Source organism: Mercenaria mercenaria, chromosome 15, assembly GCF_021730395.1.
Source record: "Mercenaria mercenaria strain notata chromosome 15, MADL_Memer_1, whole genome shotgun sequence".
Classification (NCBI taxonomy): domain Eukaryota; kingdom Metazoa; phylum Mollusca; class Bivalvia; order Venerida; family Veneridae; genus Mercenaria; species Mercenaria mercenaria.
The window spans coordinates 36,773,309-36,801,257 of record NC_069375.1 but is presented as its reverse complement, the minus strand read 5'-3'; the positions used below and the strand labels follow the sequence as shown (position 1 = coordinate 36,801,257).

Sequence of the window (27,949 nt, the reverse complement as noted above, 5' to 3'; positions counted from 1 at the left end):
AATAATTGTTCGTGTATACATTTTTGACAAAATGTTATTTCACATCGTGTCCCTTTCTGTACTTCCTTACATACTTTTGACACTTTAATTGCTGCCAGTCTGCCATAACCTTGTTTAATTCCTTATTTGTAGCATTTTTACTGTCCTCAGCTTTCGTCTTTTCTTCTTGAAGTGCATCCAAATCTTGAACAAAACAGGAACAGGAATATTCAACATCTACATAATTATACATATATTCCTGTCAAACTTCTGTCTAAGTACATGTGATAGCAAGATACCTGCGATAACATGTGGTAATGAGAGTCACATTTAATCATAATTGTGGGACGACTTTACTTTCGCGTCGTCATTTTTGTCACAAACATTTCAAATTCTAGTCAATTTTTCTTCAGTACAATCTTCTCACCTTTTTTTTAAATTAGAAAAATGCTATAAATTAAGAACAAACCAAAAGGTCTATATTTGTAATTTTCTTGTAATAAGCTGGTTGCTGTATACAAATTACCGAAGTTTTAGGAAAAAGCAAGAAAGGGTTTCAAAGCAACGAAAATTGTAGAAATGAAATCGTCTGTAATCAGCAATGAACTAAAATAATTTTGAACATGGCTGTGTGTGACGGTAGTCTGAATGTCTGAGCGTCTGAGAACAAGGGCGTTCAATCAAAATTGGAAATAACGCCTATATTTATTGCTGGCTCTTTTTGCCTTGCCATCGTCTCATATCAGCTTGATAATTTTCGATCTTCAGCTTTTTGTCACGTTCTTCGGCCTTATAATTTAGTATCTGATTTCTTAGTTCGAGTTCTTCTGGAAATTAAAACAGCCATTAAGAGCATATGTGTGCAATTATTAAAACATGACTTATACATAATCTATTATTTATATTATTTTATTATTCTATTATTTCAGTTGATTGCAACAATGAACATTTTTATACTGCACGATTTTGAATGTCTACTTTTAGGTATTTTAACTCCTACGAACAATAAGACTGCATGGATGAATTGAACCATCAAGACTTTGTACACAGTAATTATGCGATGTAGGAAAGTTCATTATTTGTAAACAGGAAATGGCATTTTAAGTTTTCAGCAGCTGAAAAACAAATGAAATTATGTAATGTTAGCCTAGTGTTTGTCCAAAGTAGAAAATCTTAATTAAACAAAAAAATCAAGATACATATAGTATAACACATATAGCACATATTATGTTCCTATAAGAAACATATGTTTTATCGCCTTTAATACCTTGCTGATATAATCGTAGTCAAAACTGAAACGTCATTATCATTTAAGAGTGATCATTACTACGTCTAATACAGCCACGTCCGAAAACCGACGTAAGCATATCTCCTCAGAAAAATAAGATCTGTAAAAGACTTTAAAAATAAGTTGTTACAAGTATTATGTATCTCAAAAACAGATTATTAGCTCAATATAAGTAAAATCAATTTTTTTAAATACGTGAATTAGTTTTGTACCAACAAGTGAAAATGATGAATTGGCAAACGTTCTCACATCCATTTATGACATTTATCCAATTGAATGTATCCAACTTTTTACTGTAATCACAATTATTAATTAAAATGAGCCGGTAATGTTTGTAAAAACATATAAACAACTAAATATCTTATAAATGAATATCTTGATCATTTAATATTTCATGACCTTTACAAATAACCGACGATCGATTTTCTGTACATCAGAATAAAGTTCATCCGAGTACGAGTGTCACGGGCGATAGTTAACACAAGCTCCACGTGCACATGTGACATAGGTCATTCATACAAGAAAACCAAGTTGTGTTCTTACATTTCTTGAGTGTATATTATCAGAACAACTTCACAAATAAGATCCCCATTTTAACTACACATGTAGATACTTTTCATCAAAATCATATATTTCAAATAAATAAATAAAAGAGAGAGTTTTCCCTTAACAAATGTGTTTACTGAAGATTTCACTTTGCATGTGATTCTAGGGAAAAGGCTACTATTTATACATTAGCACCAATTTGATTGAACAATGCTATTTTTCTCTTAAATATTTTATTTAAGGAGGTAGTTGTGATGCGTTATGCACCTGTCAATATTTTGCCCGCCCAGGGGGGCGGCGGGCTGACCCAGGGGAATTTGACATTTCAAAAAAATTGTTGTCTAAATCCCCACCCTAGAGACAACCTTTTTTGTCTAAATCCCACTCTAGAGCCTTGTTGGTACATCAAATGTTTGTCTAATTCCCGCCTGTCGGGAATGGCCTTCTGTCTAAAGTCCCGTGTATGCCCGCCGCTCCCCCGGGCGGGCAAAATAATGACAGGTGCATTATGGTTTAATAATGCAGAAATAATTAATGCCACAGAAACGCTTCAAAACAATGTTGCCTTAAAATGACGTCATGACGTAACGTGTCAGTTACCGCGCAAAATTAATAGCTTTTATTTTGAAAGTACGTAATTATGTGTATTTTCTTTATTTGAACTATTTTCAAACAGCCATTATTTGCTGAGATATTTTTTATGACTCTTTTGCTCTGAATAATAATCAATATTTGCTTTTTTATATAGTGTGAGAACGCAGAAATTAAACATGCAGAAATTTGTTTCACAGTTTTCGAGGCTAAATGCAGAATATTTTGACCGCAGAAATAACCCGCTATATGCGGAATGTAAGAAAATGGATGATGGTAACCAATGTTATTTGGAATATAGTTGGGTTAAAGTTTACTTGTTACGGCCAATTTCCAAATAAAAATAACTTGCAGTTTGATTTGTAATACCCATTTTTCAGTTTTCGTTGATAATTTGTTACTTGTATACTAAAACTAAGCTCTAAAATTGGTCAAATTTCAGTAGAAAATTGGGGTTTCTTGAATTGACTTGATGTTATCATGGAAACGAAGCCAGTGACCTATATATCTAAATGTAAAATTCAAAAGCGTTGACACTGGTCTATTTAAGGAACACAGCTTCGGCTTTTTATTTTCATTTCAACAATATCCATTAGAATAATAGCAGCATGCTGAACGATATTTCCATGAAAACTGCCAGACGAAGGGTATTGCTGTAAGTATTTTAATCTGTGAAATTTGTTTGAATTAATGCAAACACGAAAATACAATTTACGTTAGAAATAATATGTTTTAAAGCTACATTAACAAGTTAGATACTTTTATTTAATACTTTTGATAAGAAATTAAGACAAAAAGCAATATATAAGCTATATAAAACGTCTCTGTTGCCAAGGTTATTTTAAACTTTAAGAAAAATAAGGTACCATGTAAAGTGCCTGGTATTTTACTAATAGTATAACCCAAATATTCCATGTTGGTAATTAACAGAATGGCACTGAAGCAGTCGAAAACAGCGGTTTTATACATAATTGTATAAAAATGCGAGAAAATGCGTTACCATGGAAACACGAGCCCCACGACATATATACTTTAAGCTTATATTAGAAAGCTTACGCTCATACTAGTAAAATTATCAATTATGCTGAATTCTACGGATATCAATGAAACTAAAATACTCTGAAAAGTGTTAAATATCCGTATTTTCCTTCTTCTTTCAATATAAAATACCCTTGGAGGTTCATGTTCTTCAAACCTGGATAGAAATTGAACTTAAAGGGACAGAGATAAATGAAATTGAGATTGTAGCAGTTAAAATATCATATTACCTTTCACCTTTGCGCATTACATGTTGTCTCATCCAGAAACCCTTTTTGCATGACAAAGTTATGGACCTAACAGGAAAAACGCACTTTTGACATCTGATCTTAAAGCGTGACCTTGACCTTTAATCTAGGGTAATGGGTGTTGCGCATGACACGTCGTCTGATTATGTGACACATTTATGCCGAGTAATATTGTAATCCCTTTATGCTACATAAAGCTTACGAAATGAATGATTTCAAAGAAAAAGTACAGTAACCTATTTTTCCTATAGCCACCTAAGTATTCAAAACGCTATCCTATAGTCCAAGAACTATTTACCCGTATTTGTCGCCATTTGTCACAGTGGTTTGTACAGTAGCGTATAAGATAAATATCCATAAGTGTCATAAGGTAACACAGTAGCATGTTCTTTGTTATTCTTATAGCAAGGCGTCCAGAACTGTATATACATGTATTCTGTAGGAGTGGTTGTGAAAATTACATGAAAAGTTTCCGTCAATATGTATTTTTGTGAAATTAAGAGTGCAGCATCAGTAACCCTCGTACCTCATTTGCCCATTTGAAACATAAGTTACTTAAAAGTTACTTTCAACTTAGGTATAACAATTCGAAATTATACGTGTACTAAGACATAAAAAAAATTTTGGTTTATCAACTACATATACTTGTAACTCTTATAACCTGCAATAATTATGCAGTCATTTAAAGCTCTCTTGTAAAAGCTCAAGTGATATAAAAGCTTAATTTTCGTACATCTTTGAGAATTCGCTACATGCCGTACGGTTTAAATGACGTCATTGTTCAAATTCTTTATTTCGACAGCTGCTGTATCCGTTCATAACATAAAATTAAAAATGCTTGCAACTTTACTTACCTTGTTGTTTTTCTTTATCTTGTTTATTTAGTTTTTTACATTTTTTCTGTTCTGCTTTTAGTTCCTCGTTTGTCGATTGTAGTCTCTGTTCCGTTTCATTCATTGTTTTCTTCAAATCGCTGATTTGCAATTCAAGTGTTTCTATTTTGATTTGTTTGTCTCTGAGCTTCTTTTCGTTGCTCGCTCCCAATTCTTCTCTGAGCTGTCTAAGTTCATTTTCCTTCTCTTCAATCAGTCTTGATTTGTTGCAAATTTCCTCCAGCAGATCTGTTTTTTTTACTGCAGTTTGTCAATTTTATTGTTAAGACCACCAAACATTTCCATCATATCCATTCTAATTTCAGATATTTGTCTGGCCAGATCATTTTTTTCTGAAAAAAAAGAAGAAAAAAAGATCGCAAAGTCCTGTAAGTATTTGCTTATTATTCTTTAATTATAGTAAACAAAAAGACAATGATAAAAATGTCTGTAGCCTAAATGGTATTGCATTTAACAAATCTCTGTTCCCGTACATTAGTACTGAAATTATTTTAAATTTGAATACGTATAAGATATTCAGAAATTATTATTATTATACCAGATTTATATAGCGCCCTTTTCATGATGAGTTTCACGTTCAAAGGCGCTTTACATCAAATGCAGCCACATATGCAGGGCGCATAATTCATCTTCTACTAGTACAGACACAGAGCGATCTGACCAGAGGGACAGAGTGAGACAAAGCCCCCACGACAGAGAGATCAGAAATCAGATTCAGGCTTGTCCGGCTAACTTAGCCTAGCTCGTTGCGAATAGACAGCCTGGTTCTTTAACGTGTCCAGTGTATAGAACTGATACACGCAAGGATTGCCTGGGTTCCTGACCAGTACACCTCTAGTTGGGTGGGAAACACTGAAAAGCGTTTCTGAAAATTCCCCAGTAGCTGCCGGGGATCGAACCCCGACCTCAGGATTGGAAGGCCAGTGTGCAAACCACTGATTTATTCGTCCACCTATAGAAATGCATAAATGAATCAAATTATTTGGAACCGATTCATTATTTCATCGTAAGTTAGTTTTGGAACCAATTTATCAACTTGAATTAGTTCTGTACCTTATCTGAATTTCTTAACCGAATTTAAATTTGAGGCTCCTAAGCCGGGGAATGTTTGCACAACGGTATGTGTAGATATAGTCCTAAAACACACATAAAAACTTAGATGACCTCAACCAATAGGGTGACATCGTTTTCAAAATAGCATTGTGAAAGATCGGAAAATGTAGATACAGAATAAAGGCTTTACACGTTATTTATCCTTATATATAATAATCTATATAAGCGATAGTGATGAAAATGAAAGTTAAAAGGAAGCAATTTTCTATATAAATATCTTTATTCTTTACATGAAATCAAAGATAAAGAATTGTAAATTGGGAATATGGGTATAAATCATGACAAACAAATAATTGTTGGTGTTTTAAACGTTTAAAAACAATAAAATGTTTACGACATATAACGTGAACAACATTTATTTTGCACGCGACCGAATGGTTCCCAAGATCCAATCAAATAATCCGTTTCAAAAATTTAGAACCGCCCACTACATTTTACCTCATATATAAACAGCCCACACTTCAGGAGCGGTCTTTTGTCCTGCAAATTCCAAGAACGAGAGGTAGACAGTTAAATTTTTAAAAGTATACATTTAGAAAATAAAATGTACATGTTTAAAACTTGTATCGAGATCGACTGTTATTTTATTGTTATTTTCGGAAGATGTTCATTGTAGTAGATCTATTCCAACAATTGAACGCTCTAGATCTACCTCATTTAAACTTGCTTTACAGTATATATTTGAATACGAGTCATCAAGGTGACGTCATATAAATGAGCCGCGCCATGAGAAGGCCGGCGAGGTGCTTTTGCGGCGGCGTGGGTTCGGGCCGGCCTTCGCGTCCGAACGGTCTGGTCGGGGTCTATGCTGTTCAATTTCAAAGCCTATAGCAATTAGAGAAACCGTTAGCGAACAGCATGGGTCCTGGCCGAGCTGGTCTGGGTCGTTGTGGGTCGCGGGGCCACTGTGTTGGTTTTTTTTCTTGGTGCGGCTCAAATAATAACTATTATAATAAAAACAAAAACATAAACAGAAAACATGGTAGCTTTACGATTTGAATTCCTCTAAACTGAATATTGATTTATTGTTTTGCTTTCTTCCATAACTTAAACAAACTGAGCATGCCTCCACGAAAACGGGTCCGGACATCACAAAGAGCTCCAATTACATCATCATCGGATGGAAACAAGGGTCGTCCATCAGATAAAGTAACATTGAAAGCTGGCCAGCCAAAAAATCAACAAACACCACCGTCACCGCCGAATAGGAAACGTCAGCAGACACAGCCGGCACCGCCGAATAGGAGCGAAGGTCACGTGGACAGCCTGGGACAATCAGATGAACATAACCAATTATATACTTGTTCTAACGGCATATTAGATGCTCACGTCAGTAATACTGTCAAGGAAAAAGTCTGGTTAGGCCAGTATGTTGACTTAAAAACTCTCCTTAATAGCCAGAACAATCAGACCTTTCAAAAACAAACATTTCAATTATTAGACGGAGAATTAGTATTAGTTAAGAAAGAACAATCTGCCAAAATTTTGGAAAAAATCGAAGTCCTCTCAGATGCCTTTCTAGTATATATGTATATTTACGGCTTAAAGCACCCCCGAAAACCCTACAAATGCTCCAATATTTTTATAACATCCGTTTTGCTGCAAGTAAATACACAGGTTGGTGGGTGTACGACAAACAGTTCCGGCTTAAAAAGTCGCTTGCTCTGTCAACCAAGTGGGAGACGATTGACCCTGAACTTTGGATGCTTTTCATGCAACCATTACATGCAAATCAGTTAAATAGCATGTCCGTTAGCTCAGGGAAGAAATGTTTTGCCTACAACAGATTAGGTTTTTGCAACGAAAGGTATAATTGTCCTTATTTGCATTCCTGTATAAGGTGTCATGGTAACCATCCGTCCATGAACTCTCACGCTTACCAGACCTTTGGAAAAGGTCACCACCATATCAGATTCAGGCATAACATAATGAGACCGTCGTTTAACACTCGGTTCAGGGCACCAACCCCAAGGCCGTTTATGGGTCAAGGACCTCATGGTGCAAACAAACGGGCTATGGGACCTCGGTATTACTCCAATTAATCTTACAACTTTAGGAAAGCGATTATCGACATATCCAAATAAGAAAGACGCAGATTTTCTATTGGCTGGTTTCAAACATGGTTTTAGCTTAAATTATTCCGGGCCAAATATTCCTCTACATTCAAATAATCTTATATCAGCGCGCAAACAATCGAACATGTTAGACGAGAAACTTAATGCTGAAAAATTAGCTGGCAGAATTATAGGACCTTTCTCGACACCCCAATCTCAAATCTGCGCATTAATCCGGTAGGTTTAATCCCGAAGAAAACAGCGCCTAATAACTAACATTATCTTTCCACCTGACATCAGTGTTAATGATTTCATACACCAGGACCATAGCCATGTTGAATATTCCTGTTTTGATAATGCTGTTAAAATGGTGCAAAAATAGGCTCGTCTGTATGCATGGCAAAAGCAGATATATAATCAGCATTCTACCTACGTCCCGTACGGCCAGCCGACTTCCATCTGCTAGGAATAAGGACTGACGACGGATACTGGATTTAAAAAAAGTTACCGCTGGGTGCATCTTGTTCAAGTTTAATTTTTGAAAAATTCGCAACTTTTCTTCAGTGGTGCTTACAAAAAGATTCAGGTTATAACAATTTTGACCATTTATTAGACGATTTCTTCATGGCTGACGATTCTTATGAAAGTTGTCAAGTTTAATGTCAAATTTTCAAAACACTTCTGAAGATATAAGCGTGCCTTTAGCTGAAGATAAGTGGACGGGACCTATCAAAATAATTACTTATTTAGGTTTAGAAATAGACGTGGAAAATAATACAATTCGGATACCTTCCGACAAAATTAAGAAAGCAGAACAGCGGCTTCTGTCTTTAATAAATTCCAAGAATGTTCGCCTCCATAATTTGCAGTCCACAGTAGGATTCTTGAACTTTATGTGTAAGGCCATACCGGCAGGTAGAGCTTTCCTTCGCAAATTTTTTGACGTCATGTGTCAGGCACGTAAACCGTTTCATTTTATGAGAGTAACACATTTAATAAGAGAGGACGCAAATATTTGGTTACAATTTATCAACACCTTCAATGGGTCATGCAATTTTAGTAATTTCGATTGGGTTGATGCTACTAGTATTGATTTCTTCACAGACGCATCAGGAAGCAGCCCGATTCATGGGAATCGGAAATTTTCAAAGATGTGACATATTTAGAACTTGTACCAATTATTTTAGCATTTCATATATGGGGCAAAAAGGTAAAAATATACAAGAATACTTTTACATTCGGACAACAAGGCATTAGTCAGCATTATAAATAAAAAGACATCAAAAAACGGTAGAGTAATGCATTTAATTAGACATCTTACGCTCCTTCTGATGGAAAATAAAAATGTTTTAAAAATGCAAACACATATCTGGAAAATTAAACAGTATTGCTGATTCTATCAGTCGATTTCAGCGGACAAGACTCAATCATCTACTGCCTCTCTCCGCGGACCGGGAATCTTGTCAAGTTCCGGAGTCCTTCCTCCAGTGGTTGAGGGCGGAATAGACAGGCTTATCAGCGCTTCCCTTTCACAAAATACATAGAAACGATATCGTTCAGCAATCGAGACTTTTATAAATTTCTGCATTAATAGTTATGTCGAATTAAACTGGCCACCAACCGTCGAGCAAATATAATACATCGCATTCATGTCTTTGAGACAATACTCGCACTCATCTGTAAATTGCCATATTTCTGCGATCAGTTACGTGAATAAATTGAATGGTCTACTGGATAATACCAAACAGTTTATCGTTAGAAGCATGTTAGAAGCTAAAGCGCCTGAAAACATACACCGATACCAGACAACCAATAACGCAGTCAGTTCTGTTGAAGCTGTTAGATTCCCTAACACACGTTTGCAGATCACAATTTGAAGCCATGTTGTTTACAGCGGCTTTCTCGTTAGCTTACATTGGCTCTAGCAATAAAACAACAACTTCAGGCGTTCTCAAGTTTCATGATGTAATCATTGGGTCAAACAAAATACGAATTTACTTACAGAAATAAAAAACTGATCAGACGGGCACCGGAACATCAGTTGACATCGAAATACGCGATAAGAACAAATTCTGTTGTGAAAAACATTGCTAGCTATATTGCCTTCAGACCAAATACAGATGGTCCATTCTTTGTTCATTTTGACGAAAGCCCGCTAACATCTTTCCAGTTTAACGCAGTTCTGAGAAAAGCCATAAAATTTGCAGGTTTAGACGCCAATTTCTATAAATCACACTCTTTTAGAATTGGTGGCGCAACTTCAGTGTTTCGAGACGGGACTTCAATAAATAATATAGAGTCCCAAGGAAGATGGAAATCTGATAGTTACAAATCTTACATTCGTTAAAATTGTGACTGATCTCTGACTGAATGCTAATTTTGGCGGTAATAAGCCGAAAAATGTATCAATTGAAAATGATTGTGCCTTTGTAAAAAACCATATCTTGAAAGTCACATTCGTTTTCACAGTAACTTGCATTATTGCTATACCTGTTGGTATTACCCGCTTGTTAAAGCCATTGGTATATGGTGCACATGATTCAAACATAATTAAATTAAAATAATATTTACAAAAAAAAAAAAAAAAAAAAAAAAAATAAGTTTTGTACAAAGGACGTGCCAAATGTCATTGGTATATGGCAGGTTGTGCAGTCCGCTTTTCGGCAGTTATAATTATTTTCAAATACATTGATCAAGCTACAGACCTGCATCGGGCTGATAGCAATTATACAACAACATACGGAAAACTGTTGTAAGAACAGGTGACATTTTGAATGAAGAATACTAATTCTAAGCCAGTTTTTTCTTATTCCAGTTACATATCTGTTAATATGTTTAAAAAATGGTTGTGTGTTACCGTTTGTAATTGATAATTCATGTTACTGTTTGATATTAATAAGAGACAGTCTAACCTGTATCCTTACGCCAAGAACTAAAATTACGATACCAATCTTAATAAAAATGGAAATAGAAAAACTCTTATTTCAAAATATTGCAGTTAAGCTGACCAATGTTTGGATAATAGGGTCCTCCCTAATAAAAGGAGCGTACCATAGACTAGCCTTTAGACCGGATGGTAACAGTTTAGGTTTGCAACATTATAATGTCAGGATCACGTGGGAATTTCTCAGTGGCATGGGAATTAGAGATATACGCTGGTCTGTACAATATTTACTACAATTTAAAGATGAACCAGACATCATTGTCATTCACTGTGGTGGAAATGACATAGGCACCAAATCCACTTGGGACATAACATTCGAATTCAAAATGCTGATAACTGATTTCCTGCAGCCATTACTGCCCAACACTAGGCTTATCTGGTCACAAATTCTTCCGCGCAGAGCCTGGCGTTATGTACCATACACACCAACTGCGGAAAACATTAGAAAACGTATCAACAGTTCCCTCGCAACATTTGTTATTAGAAACGGAGGTGGCTATATAAAATACGCTGACATTTCTTCAGAAAAACATTTTTTTCACACTGATGACACTCATTTGTCAGAACTTTGATACGATATAATGCTTAATACACTGTCTTCTGCTCTGTACAAAATAATAATTGAAGGAGAGAGAGTACATGCATGTACATAGTGTTACTCTAACTACGGAAAACTTACTGTTGTTTTTGTTCCCTTTTCTGTTCATCAGTCTAACGCAGTTATAACTCTGATTTTGACAGTTCAATAATAAAAATGTTTGGCAAAATTAATATTAATATAATCCTGATAAGCTAGCAATGGCCATGACCGGTTATCTTGTTTAATATCCTGCAGATTCATGTTAGTCCGCAGATTTTGGCGGAAGGCTCACTCTTTAGCTAGTCTAAATCGCGCTCCTTTTTGGCATAATACTAACATGCATCTGCAGAATGTATTCTGGGATTTTCTACCGTAATCGGGGAAAATCTTATTAAAATATCTATCATTCAGTCATGGCCAAATTAATGCCAAACCTTAGCTAATTATAAAACGTAAAAATGAAAATGTTTTGTCTTATATACTTACTGTTTCATTTACAGCTAAATCACATTGTAACGGCATTTAACAAAAGGATAGTTGAAACAAGAGTCCATTGAATCTCAGTTAAAGTACTAAAGTACTATATATATTTGAATGTCGTTACGGTGGGATTTTATTTTCACGGGTACAATAACTACAGTGCAACCTCTCTACAACGGCCCCTCCCTTGAGCAACATCGTTTTTACCTCAATTCCGTTCAAATGGTCTACTTCAGTATGCTTTGCCTGTTGTGGGTTTTGTGTCAGAGTCGCGTTGCAAAATATTTAAATGTTTACGACATATAACATGAACAACATTTATTTTGCACGCGACCGCATGGTTCCCAAGATCCAATCAAATAATCCGTTTCAAAAATTTAGAATCGCCCACTACATTTTACCCCATATATAAACAGCCCACGCTTCAGGAGCGGTCTTTTGTCCTGAAAATTTCAAGAACGAGAGGTAGACAGTTAAATTTTTAAAAGTATACATTTAGAAAATAAAATGTACATGTTTAAAACCGCACCCACCCGCCACTTTAGGATATCGTCATGACTGGATTCATGCATGCGCACAACACATTGAAATTATAGATAATAAACATTTAAGTTAGCTAGAGGCAAGTGATGATACAGAACACTTTGTAAAAACAAAAGACACAATAATCTTTACAGAATTTCACCGTTGATCGGGGAATCTGTTTAGATGCTGTAATATTCTATTTCTTGTTATGGCATAATACTAACATGCATCTGCAGAATGTATTCTGGGATTTTCTACCGTAATCGGGGAAAATCTTATTTTATTAAAATATCCATCATTCATTCATGGCCAAATTAATGCCAAACCTTAGCTAATTAAAAACGTAAAAATGAAAATGTTTTGTCTTATATACTTACTGTTTCATTTACAGCTAAATCACATTGTAACGACATTTAACAAAAGGATAGGTGAAACAAGAGTCCATTGAATCTCAATTAAAATACTAAAGTACTATATATATTTGAATATCGTTAAGGTGGGATTTTATTTTCACGGGTACAATAACTACAGTGCAACCTCTCTACAACGGCCCCTCCCTTGAGCAACATCGTTTTTACCTCAACTCCGTTCAAATGGTCCCAGAAAACCACGACATGCATAGCATGCTATTTTGTTAAATATTTTAAGGTTTTAGATGATTTAATAAGTTACTTATAAATAGAAACATCTACTTCAGTATGCTTTGCCTGTTGTGGGTTTTGTGTGCGAGTCGCGTTGCAAAATAATTTCCCTGTATGATCCAATGCTTGTTTTGCAAGCGTGTCCGCTTATCATTCACGGTATGAAAGGTGTTTATAAGGGAGATTATTTAGATAAACTGGAGCAATGTATGCATAATTATAAGTCCGGTATGATCGGAATATCTTAATCTTTCTTTTCTATATTATATGGATCAGTTCGCAGTGACATTAACGTGATCATGGTGATAAAGAATTTAAGAATGTCGTTTAAGGAAGTATTAAGCCATACGTTTAGGCTTTACTACTTGGTAATGTGAAACTGAAAAAGTTAAAGTAGTAAACCGCTTTGACATAATTTATTATAAATATGTAGAAACTGACACAAATATAATGTTCTTATAATAATTGCATAGTTACAGTTTAGATTTTCTCCAAACTCAAAGGTTTACATCACCAATTGTTTTCACTGTATGCCTTTATAACGATTTCAAAATACTATTAAGTTTACAGAACTGTTCGAAATGTGACCCTCCGCCAAAATAGCGAAGGAGTACTCGTTGGCAAACTCTATTGCAGTTTTTAGTCGAGTTCTGGTCATGTTTGTTAACCGTAAAATTAATGACTTAATGGATTGGCAGCAATCTATTTATATATCAAGTTTTGAATAATATGTATTGATAAATTTTCTGCATCTTTGCGACACTGATATAAAAGTATTTGCAGGTAAGGGACATGGTTCAAGATAAAAATCAACATTAAATTGTTTTCTAATTCATTTAGCTGTTGGCATAAAATATCGGAAAATATGAACAAATGTTATTTAAATGGTTATTTTAATGTTTATGATATAAATTTTGACTTATGTTACTCTTCTGAGAATTTCACAACATAGATTCCTTACAAAAAAGAATAGCCTTAAAGAAAAATAGTGTCTAAAACGCATGGAAGCACTTATTTCTTTTCTCTAATGCAATAATAACTTACAAAAGAATTTCCTAAATTTCTAAATAATGACATACATCTGGAGGTGTGCCGATTTAACAAAGCAATGTTTTAGTTAACGAGAAAACGTATCATTGCTGTGAATATATTTACAACAGTAGTTACATCTGGGATTTTATACTCAGCCCTCCTGGAATTTGCGGGGTCGAATCACACTCGGCGCTGATGCGCCTCGTTGATCCGACCTCGCAAATTCCCCTCGAGTCGAATACAGCAACCCAGGTTGAGCTGCTATTATTATAACTCTATTAAACTGCATCGTTTTCTTCAAAACTTTCGTACATGAATCAAAAGCGGGACCAGCGACTTAATGATTGATTATCAATATTCACTGTATATTTTGTATGTAAAAATAGCGGTTATTATCGTATAAATCTGATTGCATATATTCTGAGCATGGCTTTTATATTTCCGTTTGAATTTTCATAAAAATTTAAATGGTGTTAATGTTGATATACGATGTGTGAACATTTTAGTAAGCTGATCAAGTCAAAAATACGATCTAGTATATATTTAAAATCAATGTACAACATTTTTTCTCACTGTCCACGAATGGCGCATTCGTATTTTGCCTTATTAACTTATTTTTTTAAACATTTTAAAACATTCACAGAACACCTTCCCCCGCATCAAATAAAAAGAAACTAAAACAAAAGAAAAAACACAAAACATACAAAACATACAAAACAAAGAATGAAAACGAGACAAAAGAAAACTTAAAACATAAATAAATCCGCGTATGCGGGGCTTAATTGGTATTTTTCTAATATTAATAACCGATTTCCTGTTTGAAATCTTTCCTGTTGGAAAGAAAAAAATAGAAACGCGTACAAAGACAATTGAAATATATAGAACGTCATACCGCTAAAACATGTTAAATATTTCTTACCGTCAACAAAATCGCTTCCTGATGCTCCTGATGCTCCACTTGCCATTTTCAATCATGTAGTGACAAGTCGCACTTAGTAGATGTACGCACGCATTAATATATTGAATAGAGGTAACGGTTATGATACTATGTACCTTAATACGTTCAAAAATAAACTTTGATTTAAATCAATACTTTGAGGAAGAAAGTATATATCAAATAAGTTGACTGTGGCGTAGGAGTTTTTACATTCAGCATGGTGGCAAGGGTTTTAATATATTATGTGCGTCTCGCGTGTATACCACGGTTTGATATGCTTTGTTGAATTATCAGTCAGCCACCAGGGCACGGGATAATGTCGCGATGCCATTTGTATTGTGGCGTGCCAATAGCGTGATATACTACAATGTCACTTTGCGCTGAAGTGTGTCGTATCGAACTGGCGCGAGGTCACGACACACGACAATAAAATACGACGCACGACAATTAGATATGACTTTCATGGATTAGTGTCGTATCACATTGTCGCGCGTCGTCTTTGCGTCCTAAAACTTCGCATACGGTTCGACACTCGACAACGTGAAGCCGCACTTACCAGTCTGGATTATTTCCCTGCGCGTCGTTAAACAACAATAGTGATGATGGTTTTGTTTTCTCAGGTCAGTGAGAACAAGCCACTTTAGCACACGGCAAAATAATGATTTAGAAAGTAAAATGGCGGCTTGCACGGCATGGATCCGCAATTTAGTGGAAATGACGAACGAAAATATGCTGATTATTGCTCTTTCTACGTCCAGTTCTGACTTCACAACCCCGTGGTCTGAATCGTTCATTTGTGACTTCTCGCCACGTGCTCCCGTTGCCCAAGTCTTGCACGAGATGTGTGAAGTCTTGCGTTTTGCTTGGTGGGATTATGGGCGGATAAGACAAAATTAATTAAATCGGTCATAATAGTAATTACTGAATTTGCGAATTGGCACAGAAAGGTCATATATCAACAAGCAGATGCTTGATTAAATATTCTTTGAAATATCATTTTTTATAAACACATCTAATTATATTAAGGTAAAAATATCAGTTGTAGATATAACAAAATTACAATAAATGGATATTGTATTTACCCTTATCCTCCTAAATTACTATAATACTTTATACTTTAATATGTCAGTCTTTCAAATGAGATAGTACCATTAACTATTAAAATGGGTGCTTTCTAAAAAAGTGCTGAGTAAATGGCGAACATCCGTGCAGTCTGATCAAGCACTGCACTGGTCACAAAGGCAGAATCAATCATGTCCAGCATGATAAGGGTTAAATATTCTATATTGAAATGTTATTATAGATCCTCGTCTGTTTCTTTTTTCTTGAGAAAAGGATTAAATGTCTTCAAAAAATTATTTTTTCAACCGTCTTTATCAAAGATTGAACTTCAAAATATGTTATATGCGAAGTCCACAGCGTAGTTACTGAAGAATCTCTGTATTAAGAGTAGTAGGTCAAATCTGATAGGTGACTGATAAAGGAACATTTCAAGTGTCATCCAAACCTATCAAAATCAAACCTGTGTAAAGTAAAACATGAAACAGGAAAACGGTTATCAAGTATATAAAAGCGAAACCGAGTGTCGTATAGCTAAATTTATGACAAAATCTTGTCGACTTACTGACATTAAACCTTATGCTGGACACGACTGATTCAGCCTTTGCGACCGGTGTACATCTTTATTCGAGCAGTCCGATTAAAATCTGCACTGTTCGACATTCGGTCAGTATTTTTTATCAGTTAATGGTACGCCAAATTAAAAATTTGTCGATTTATGTTGGTTTTATAAAACATAAGTGGAAAATATGTTTTGATAAAGACTGTCAAAGTCGTAGCCAAGATTTGTTTGTAAGGGAATGTATTTTTATCACATGGAGAAGCACGGACGCTTATAAATTTCATACAGTTTTATTTACACCGTCAAACAAGTCACTTACGTAAACTTCCAACAAGGAACACCCATGCTACAAAATCATCATTTTTTTAGTTTCTACCGCTGTTGAAATATTGCGATATTTTAAAATAGAAGTAAGAATTGTTTTGCATGCAGACTATTTCCAAAGATGACAATATAAAAAGGAAACTGTTAGTATATATAAGTTGGCGAGCGAAGCGAGCCAAATAAACCCATGCAATGTTTAATCTTTTAGGGGTACAAACCTAGTACAGCCGGATGTATCGGCTTTTTTCCCAATGTATAAGAGTGAAAATCACATGTCTGACTAACTAAAAACCTTTCCTGTTGTTTTATAGTTAATCAATATCTTGTGAAAATAAACATGCACTCCAATTAGATTACACGTCATCCTATATATTAATAAGAATATTAAAATGTTAACTTTTTACATCAAAGTGTATCACATCATCTTAAAACATTAACATGATATGATATCGACTTCAAAAGTGCTGTAGTTAATAAAATCTGTAAAAAGATCTATTGCAAGCATAGAATGCAACCAAGAAGAAATAACACAAAACTCAGTTTGGTTGAGCCTGTTCATGAGAGGTAATGAAATATGCAACACCTCTCACGCTTAAGCGAAACTCTGTTACACATCAATTAAATGGACTCCATGATCCCAAATTTTTATGTTTCTCATTAACATTAAAACACACACAAAGCCTTGGCCAGAAATTGTCATCATTTCGCACAGTTTCTGCGAAATACATTGTAAAATTGTTGATTAAGAAAGTCTTTTCTATCACCAAATACAATTATAGTAATTCTATACATTTCGTCATTTTGACAAAAGTCACAAATGTACAAAGTAGTCTTACGCGTTCTACAGAAAATGCAGTTACTGCAAAAACAAGAATAAATCAAAGAAAATTTAATTTAATGGTACGGAAACATAAAAGTTCAGGTAAACAAGCTGTAAGGAAAACAACCAAACAATTATACATTTTATACAACAATTGCCAATGATCATAAAACAAAAGTGTTATCGCTAAGTAAACAACTGTTAAATTCTTTCTTTGCTCAAGATTCCAACTGCTTGATATTTATTGTATTTAATTATGAGAGATCAATAAAGCTATCTTAAGTTTTATATAAAACGATGTTTGGTTTAAACAATATTGTATTCATATACATACATAAACAACATGAAACTCTACATAATTAAAGCATGAAGGATTGAGTAGAAAGCCAAGATTATTTGAAAATCTATCCTAAACTATGTTTATACGCAGTCTTCATTCGATTTCCACTCGGGGCAATTTTGATTGAGAGATAAAGCATATTTTACATCCTCTCATCAACACAGCAGCAAACGAACCGGACTTGCTTTTATTTGCTTGGTTTTGTATTATGGAACTATGCTTCATTATCATTTCGTTATTGAGCTTGATCGGTGGCGGTGACGGAATGCTAATGCAAAAGAATCAAACAATTATCTTTAGGGGATATGGTATTTTTCTGTCGAGGGGCGGGGTGGGGACAGGTTGAATATAATGAGGTTATTGTCCTCCTCAAATCATATCCGTATGTTTTCTGTGACAATTTGATAAAAGACATTGTGTCTGAAATCATTCCACCATTAATTCATGTGGAGAAGTTGGCAGTTACTTGCGGATAACAGGTTTTGACTAGTATAGAATCCAGGAACACTAATTAGGTTAACTGCTCGCCTTTATTTTACTGCAATGCTGTTGAAAAAAGGCATAAAACCAAAACAAACAAACACACATTGTATAAACATGCATGTTTGGTGATTGACCCATTCGAATTTGAGGTGCGGAGACAAATGAACTGTGAGAATTGTTGTCTTAAATCAACAAAAATGGACGGAGGTGCCGAAATTAGATTAACAACTTGACTAGTCGTACCATAATGACGTTTTGTGATTACCACTGGTTCGAATATATAAAGTCTGGTCGTATTTTAATCCTATATTTTGATGAATAGGAGCACTGAACTCGGGTGCTCCGGTGCGTATCACAAAGCTCATCAATTGTCAAAACAAGACTTCGTTATTATCTTCCGAGGTCTGAATTGCATTTTATCCTCCCATTCCACTGATAAAATTTTGTTTTACCCTTAAATAAGCAGAGCATGCATCACTTTACTTAACTTCTTATTCAAAACACAAAAAGTATATATCATATAGCAGTTAACAAAGATTTTCTAGGATGACCAATAAAATATTCCTGCAAGATTTTGTAAGGATGTCATATTTATAATTGAATGTCACGTAAATGTTCAATCAGTTGAAGAAAACATAGCTTTTAAAATAAGCTAGGGGCAACTAATGTTTTCGCGAATACGACAGAAGTGGGAAGGACGACGTGACATGATGTTTCTACTTATGATTTGTCCAAAGAAAATATGACTTTGTCATACCAACTGAAAATATTTTTGATATCGACAATATATCAGTTTCGGCAATTTCTGATGACCTGTTAAAGAAGACGAGCTATTTTCTGAGTAGTTCTTGAATAGCCCTAGAACTTCATGCATTTTCTTCGAAAAGCTTATAGTTACAAGTACAAGTAACTAGTTAGAAAGTTTCAGTTATTGTTACCGAATTGCCTTTCAATAACAGAACACAGGGCAAATAGAACACATCAAAAGTTATACATGTATACTGTTACAACAAGTTTATTCAATATAGATCGACAAAAAGAAAACCAATCCACTATCTTAATATAATATATGAACAATAAAATCCAAGTAGTTAAGATAAATGCGTCTTTTTCTGTTATTTGTCTACATAATTGGCCCACCAACACTTTAATATGAAACCACCATCTGACTTCAGGAAAGTTGGAAAAAATGTCCGGACGTTCGGTCCAGCAATGCCTAAGAATATGCCGGACCAAAAGATTTATGCCGAACCGAAAAAATGTCACTGCACCGCATATGTTGCTTTTCTCTATCATATACGAGCCAGGCGTGATTTTTAGTCCATTTCTCTTTAAATGTTTAGTCAACCTTCTCATTTTTGTACTTTTTTTTCTTTTCACCACAATTGTCGGGCGGGCGTTAATTTACATTTCTTTCCCGGTTTTGCCCCGGCATAGTATGTTAGTGACGCCATTTTGATGTGTTGTCCGAGATGTCGGGTTCTCGGGGTATGATAAATGCCAGTCAGTCGGACCGCATCCGGATTAAGGAAAGGCGGACCGCGTCAAAATTTTCCGTCGGACCGACGACTTTCCGGAAGTCTGCACCATTAATACAATCGTTCAGAGATTACTAGTTTTTGAACTACTTGATTCTAACAGAAAGATTATGATGAAACTCCGGATCGCCCTCGAGTCCGTTCAAATTTGAAAACAAAATTTTGTATATTGTTGACATGAAATATCGTTATACCAAGAAAGACATATGTTTGTATGTGGTTGCTCTTAAGTTTTCTAAACAAATACTAGCAATACACCATGAACATTTTATATTAAGTGTAAGTTTATATTAAGTCTATACGGGACAGAAATAACGTAATTTAATTGGTATTTAACTTCAATATTTAGTTTTATGTTTGGTTCTAACGTGTGAAATAATACACTGCTGAAGAAAACATGATTTATATAAAATATCAAAATAAAATGAAATAATAATAATAATAATAATAATAATAATGATAATAATAAAAAAAAGAAAAGAAAAAACAAACAAGGAAACAATTTAAATCGATAATTTTAAAAGTTGACGACAACATAAAAAATAATGTCATAAAAACAAGAAAATCTTAATTAAAGTAACGCATTCTTGTTTCTGAATCACCACAGGTATTGACAGTTTCGCTATATTGTTTATAAACAACAACAACAAAGAAACAATTGATTTTTCACTTTAACATTTTTTAAAGGAGCCGCCAACAACAAATAATTTTACTGGCAGTCAAACAGTGAGAAACAATAATTATTGAAAACCAAATAAATTCTTATTATAGACGGCTCCTGGCTTCTGTTATTCGCAAAATACATAAAATAAACAACGGTTACAGAAAACATCTCGATATATTTTAACAGATAAAACATTAAAGAAAACAAAACATATTTATTTTGTTTAAAATCTACTCTAAAATGCTAATTACTAGGTTGACAAAATGGGCAGACGAAAATTCAGTTCTAATAGATAACCAATATGGATTTCAAAAATCGAAATCCACTAGTGATTGTATATTTGTCCTCCATGCTATTATATCAAAGACGCTATCTATGAAAAAGAAACTTTATGTTGTTTTTTTAGACTGGGAAAAAATGTTTGACCGGATTGATCGAGTAATGTTATGGCAAAAATTAATAACATCAAACGTAAGCACAAAACTCGTTACAGCTATTAAATCGATGTATCTAGTTGTTAAGTCTGTTATCCGTTATAAATCTACAAACTCAGATCCTATAACATCATATATCGGGGTAAAGCAGGGAGATCCTGCAAGCAGCATCTTGTGTCTTTTCTTCTTTAATGATATTTTAGAAAAATATAAATAGTAATATAAATGGAATTGTTAGTATTGAAGATATAAAACTATTTTTGCTACTATTTGCTGACGACGGGACCATATTTGCTCATGATCCCAAAACAGTACAGTCATTGTTAAATGATGTTGAAACTTATTGCAATGCATGGGGACTCCGATTAAATGTAAATAAAACGAAAACTAGAAAATGCTTTTGTAAAAAAGCGCATGTCTCCCCCAATGCAAAGTCCTATAGGCAAGAAGTCAATTGGGGTCAGGAGCGAAAGTCAAAGAGACACTGATGGTTGGCTGCAATAGGGATCATCTACTTGGCATGTCCAGTCATCCCGCTAAATTTCAACACTCGTGGCCTAGTGGTTCTCAAGTCACTGTTCAGGCTCCTGTGACCTTGACCTTTGATCAAGTGACCTCAAAATAAATAGGGGTCATCTACTCTGCATGTCCAATCATCCTATTAAGTTTCAACATTGTAGGTCAGGTGGTTCTCAAGTTATTTCCAAAAAATGATTTTACATGAACAGGCCACTGTGACCTTGACCTTTAATAGACTGACACCAAAATCAATAGGGGTCATCTACTCTGCATGTTCAATCATCCTATGAAGTTTCAACATTCTGGGTCAAGTGGTTCTCAAGTTATTGATAGGAACTGGTTATCAATGTTCAGGCCCCTGTGACCTTTACCTTTAACGGAACGACCCCAAAAACAATAAGGGTCATTTACTCTGCATGAACAATCATCCTATGAAGTTTCAACATTCTGGGTCGAGAGATTCTCAAGTTATTGATTGGAAATGGTTTTCCATGTTCAGGCCTCTGTGGCCTTGACCTTTAACAGAGTGACCCTAAAATCGTTAGAGTTCATCTACTCTGCATGACCAATCATCCTACGAAGTTTCATCATTCTGGGTCAAGTGGTTCTTAAGTTACTGACCGGAAATGGTTTTCAATGTTCGGGCCCCTGTGACCTTGACCTTTCACAGAGTGACCCCAAAATCGTTAGGGGTCATCTACTCTTTATGACCAATCATCCTATTAAGTTTCAATATTCTGGGTCAAGTGGTTCTCAAGTTACTGACCGGAAATGGTTTTCAATGTTCAGGCCCCTGTGACCTTGACCTTTAATGGAGTAACCCAAAAATCGACAGGAGTCATCTACTTTGCATGCTAAATCATCCTATGAAGTTTCAACATTCTGGGTCAAGTGGTTCTCTAGTTATTGATCAGAAATGGTTTTCCATGTTCAGACCCCTGTGACCTTGACCTTTGACGGAGTGATCCCATAATCAATAAAGATCATCTATTCTTTATGACCAATCATCCTATGAAGTTTCAACATTCTGGTTCAAGTGGTTCTCTAGTTATTGATCGGAAATGGTTTTCAATGTTCAGGCTCCTGTGACCTTGACCTTTGAAGGGGTGACCCCAAAACCAATAGGGGACATCTACTCTACTCTTCATGATCAATCATTCTATGAAGTTTCAACATTTTGGGTCAAGTGGTTCTCTAGTTATTGATCGGAAATGGTTTTCAATGTTCAGGCCCCTGTGACCTTGACCTTTGATGGAGTGACCCCAAAATCAATAGGGGTCATCTACTCTTCATGATCAATCATCTTATGAAGTTTCAACATTCTGGGTCAATTGGTTCTCTAGTTATTGATCGGAAATGGTTTTCAATGTTCAGGCCCCTGTGACCTTGACCTTTGATGGAGTGACCCCAAAAACAATAGGGGTCGTTTACTCTAGCAGCCCTACAACCCTATGAAGTTTGAAGGTTCTAGGTCAAATGGTTCTCTAGTTATTGCTCGGAAATGAAGTGTGACGTACGGACGGACGGACGGACAGGGCAAAAACAATATGTCTCCTGGGGGAGACATAATAATGATATTTGAAAATGGTCGTCATACATTGTTTAATTTTTACATTTATAATTCACTTATTGAAATTGTTCAGTCATTTAAGTATCTTGGCGTTTATTTGTTTAAAAACGGTAATTGGAATCGCACGCAGCAACGTATCGCACAACATGCCCACTTCTCGCTTCATAATTTATTTACAGTATATAACCAGTTGGACCTACCAGTGTCTTAGAAAGTATACTTATTTGATACCCTTGTGTCGTCAACCCTTAATTATTGCGCCGAGGTGTGAGGCCAGCATGCCGACCAGACGTTGAGATTGTACATACTAAATTTTGTAGAAAATTCCTATGTGTTAAACGCTCCACAAATGTAGATGCTCTTTATGGAGAATTAGGAAGAACACCAATGATTATTCAAAGAAAAATACTATTTATTAAATACTGGATAAAATTACTAACTCTAGACAATCAGTCAATATTATTTAAAGTATACAATATGTTGAAGAACGATGCTGAGACAGGTGACACTTACAACGGGAGTAATTGGGCCCATAAAATTAGAACTATCCTTGATGACCACGGTTTAACCTACACCTGGCAAAACAAGTTTAATATGCTTATTAATTTCAATACAATAAAACAAAGAATAATAGATATGTATAACCAACAATGGTACTCATCAATTAATAACTCTCCTCGTCTTGAAACGTATTGTTTATTTAAGCATGAATTTAAAGTAGAAAAATATCTTGACATTATACAAGAGCCTAAATTCAAAATATCATTTACGAAATTCCGTACATCATCCCATGACTTAGCAATAGAACGCGGGCGTTACAACAATGTACCAAGGAACGAAAGAAATTGTATATATTGTAACAATGGAATAATCGAAAATGAATATCATTTTCTTCTAAACTGTCCTAGATTTAGAGATCTTAGAGTTAAATATTTAAAACGTTATTATTATACTTGGCCCACCAAACAAAAGTTTATCAACCTACTAGCAGTGACTAATCGGAAAATTGTACAGAACTTGAGTAAATTTATATATTATGCCTATCTGACACGAAACTAAGAACCTATTTCTAATATCCACAAACATCTATGCTCTTTTGCAAAAAATGTATATTGTTTAAGAAATCCATGTCTTCTATTGTATTTAATGTATTGTGTTGCTATAAATATGTGTAACATGTTTAATGCAATAAATATATTGAATTGAATTGAATTGAATTTAAGTCCTTTCGAATGATGAATAGCACAAAGCTTGACACTTAACACTGTCAAAGTGTTTCAAACTCAGCCTTATCACACTTCTTGGCGTTAGTTTACAAAGTTCTTTTCATACATAAATTAGTACAAAAGTCCATAAATAACAACATTTGATAAATCCACATGAAAGTAAGAAAATTGTCTTTATTAATATTTAAAAACAAAACAAAACAAAACAAAACAAAACAAGAAAAAAAAACTTTGAAGTTGCATCAAAGAAAAGTTATATAAAGGCATAAATGACATTTCTAACCAGTATCTTCATTAGTTACTGCGATACACGCATTTTAATCTGAAACAAAGGGAGGTAATTTAATTTGACATAAAATCATTCCATAGTTAACTACTCTGATTGATTCAGTTCAACTAATGACAATAAATAAAATTCAGATATGTCCTATAAATACTTACTGAGATAAATCCATTCTTATTAAAATCAGGGGAGGCCATCATGTATTGGTATATGTATGAAGAAGATAAAGAATACAATAATTTGCAACAATATATTAGCAAACTATTCATATCGATAAACGTTCGATCAAGAGTTATCTAACATTACAATTTCTTACCACGGAAGACATACATAACATTTCAAACCAATCTCATTAGAAGCTGCCAAGGTATATTCATTTACACAAATGAAAGGGAAGTACTTTTTCATATAATGTAGTCAATGTGTATCTTCACACATTGTCCAAGTACATCTGATGGCATAAATGAAATTTCATATCAGTATCTTCGTTACAGAGATATACCCATTTTAATTTGAAATAAAGGGAGGTAATTTGAAATAAAATCAGTCCCTAGATATCTACTCTGATTGTCTAAGTTCAAGTAATGACAATAATGAAATTTCAAATGAGTCCTATAAGTACTCACTGATATAAATCTATTTTGATTAAAATCAGGGCAGGTAATCAGATATGAAATAATTCTGGATCTGACAGATTCATCATAGAATTCAATATTTATTGTTATTGAAGATATTTTGCAAGTTTGTAACAAATCAAACCATAAAGAAACCGAGATAATATGCCAATACAAGTTGTGTGCAAGTTTGATTCAAGTTGGGCGATCACAAAAGCTCCCCTTGTCACTACGTGACAGTTGAGCTAAAAGTGGTAGATTTACTATCCACGCAAAAGTGTTTTCACTAAAAACAGTTTCAAAAAGCACAATTATATTTTCAGTAATATGCTGCATATTAAGACAGAACAAACAGTTACTACTTTTTCTAAGGAAGCAAAAACTGGTTTTCGACAAAAAATCTTAAAAAGCAAAATGCATGTTCTTTAACATGCTGCATAATCAAACGAAACAAACATGTAGTATTACTAAGTAAGCAAAAATGGTTTTCAACAAACACGTATGACAAGGGGTCAATGATGGCCCTATATCGCTCACCTGAGTACCACTGCTCTTAATGGTAAGATCAGGTTTTGACATAGATCACATAGGAATACAGTTTAAATATCACCAGGATAAATATTTTCTATTGACAGTCCCTTTTGACCTATGGGTCACATACTATTCATAGTCAATCTCTATAACAAGTTTGAGGGTCCATGGCTCAAATCCTGCATTTTTGTACTATAAAGACTATTCCTTACCCTGGAAGACTTGAATAACATTTAAAACCAATCTCATTACATGCCGCTGAGGTATATTCATTTACATAAAAAGGGAGGTAATTTGTCATAAATTCAGTCAGATTATCTACCCTGATTGTCCGAGTCCATTTGATGGCATAAATGACATTTCAAGTCAGTATCTTCATCGGTTACTGAGATACACCCATTTTAATTTAAAACAAAAGGAAGTAATTTGACATAAAATCAGTCAATAGTTATCTACCTTAATTGTCTCAGTCCAAGTAATGACAATAAATAAAATTCAAATATGTCCTATAAACACTTACTGAGATAAATCTATTTTTATTAAAATCAGGGGAGGTAATAATGCATTGGTAAATGCATGTAGAAGATACAGAGTACAAGCCTTTACAACAATATATTAGAAAAGTAAGAAATAGTAGACATTTCTTACCATGGAAGACTTAAATAATGTTTCAAACCAATCTCCTCAGAAGCTGCTAGGTATATCCATTTAAATAAAAGATAGAGGGAGGTAATTTGTCATAAATTCAGTCAATATGTATGTTCACTGATTGTCCACTGATTTGATGGCATAAATGAAATTTCAGGTCAGTATTTTCATTAGTAACGAAGATATACCCATTTTGATCTTTAATAAAGGGAGATAATTTGACTAAAAATCAGTCCATAGTTATCTAGCCTGATTGTCTGAGTCTAACTAATGACAATAATGAAATTTCAAATGAGTCCTATAAATCCTTACTGATACAAATTCGTTTTGATTAAAATCAAGGGAGGTAATCAGACATGATATACAATGTATATAATGATTGGATCTGACAAATTCATCATGGAATCCAAAATGTATTGTTGTTGAAGATATTTTGCAAGTTTAAAAATAAGAGGTGTGCAAGTTTATATCATGATAAAGACTCATGGGGGAGCGCAAAATGTGTGAAAATTTCAATGCATTTCTATTAATTTGCTGCATTTAACACACTACAAACAGTCTCTAAGTTTACTATTAACTTGAAATAAATCCAAATATAATTCCCATAAAGAAATGAATATCTATTAATGTCTAATCACTCACCATCCTTAAACAAGAAAACTATGATTAAACAATAACGGAACAGCAACGAAATACAAAAAAAATCGTTTTGCGTGGGCACGTCACTGACTTTAGTGTTTTAGTTTGGCGTTGAAGCTACGTTTTCTGTACTCGAAGAAGAGGGTAAGAGAATACTAATGATTCTTTTTTGCTTAATGCCTATATAGTCCTGTGATATACTTGAAATCCTTGTCACACTTGCTGCAGGAAAACCTGATGTCTTTGTGAGTTGCGTTGTGAATGGCTAGGTTAGATCTGGATGAGAATGACTCATTACACACTATACACTCTACTACACTTGATTCTGAGGTGCCCCATACTTTCTCATGACGCTTCCTTTCGTATCTAATCGCAAATGTCTTCTCACATTTGGAACATTTATGTGGTCTTATTTTCAGGTGAGTATTTACATGGTCTTGTAGCTTACTTTTTGACTGGAAGTTTTTATTGCATTCCGGATAAGGACACTTTTTTCCACTAGTTTCAACGTCTACCTTGTGCTTCATTGCCTTGTGAACCTTCAACGACTGCTTGGACGAATATGTTTTCCTACATTCCTCACACCTCAGTGATGTCTGCTGTGTGTTGTGTGACATTTTGTGTCTGAAGAGAGACTGGCTATGCTTATACTCCTTTCCGCAAACCGTATATTTATGAGGGTACTCATCAGCTGTTGAAACTTCAACAAAGGAGCCATCCAGAGGCTGTATCTCCTCTCCTATATCAAAATGTTCGTCCATAAAGGACATCTCTATCTGTTCTTCAATGCTGTCTATTTCATTCAT

The 27,949-nt window shown here is 34.5% G+C and overlaps 1 protein-coding gene and 1 long non-coding RNA gene across 2 annotated transcripts; both read right to left on the bottom strand.

The window, feature by feature from the left end:
* Window positions 1-62: 62 nt before the first annotated feature.
* LOC128549028 (uncharacterized) lies at window positions 63-14,992 on the bottom strand. Its single transcript, XR_008367427.1, has 3 exons — window positions 14,872-14,992; window positions 4,545-4,915; window positions 63-183 (listed from the first exon to the last, which is right to left on the bottom strand). It is a non-coding gene; the product is annotated as an uncharacterized LOC128549028 (long non-coding RNA).
* A 12,324-nt stretch (window positions 14,993-27,316) lies between these two features.
* Window positions 27,317-27,949, bottom strand: LOC123554898 (zinc finger protein 761-like). The gene has a single exon (XM_045345351.2). The coding sequence runs from the start codon at window positions 27,947-27,949 to the stop codon at window positions 27,317-27,319; it is 633 nt and encodes a 210-aa protein (XP_045201286.2).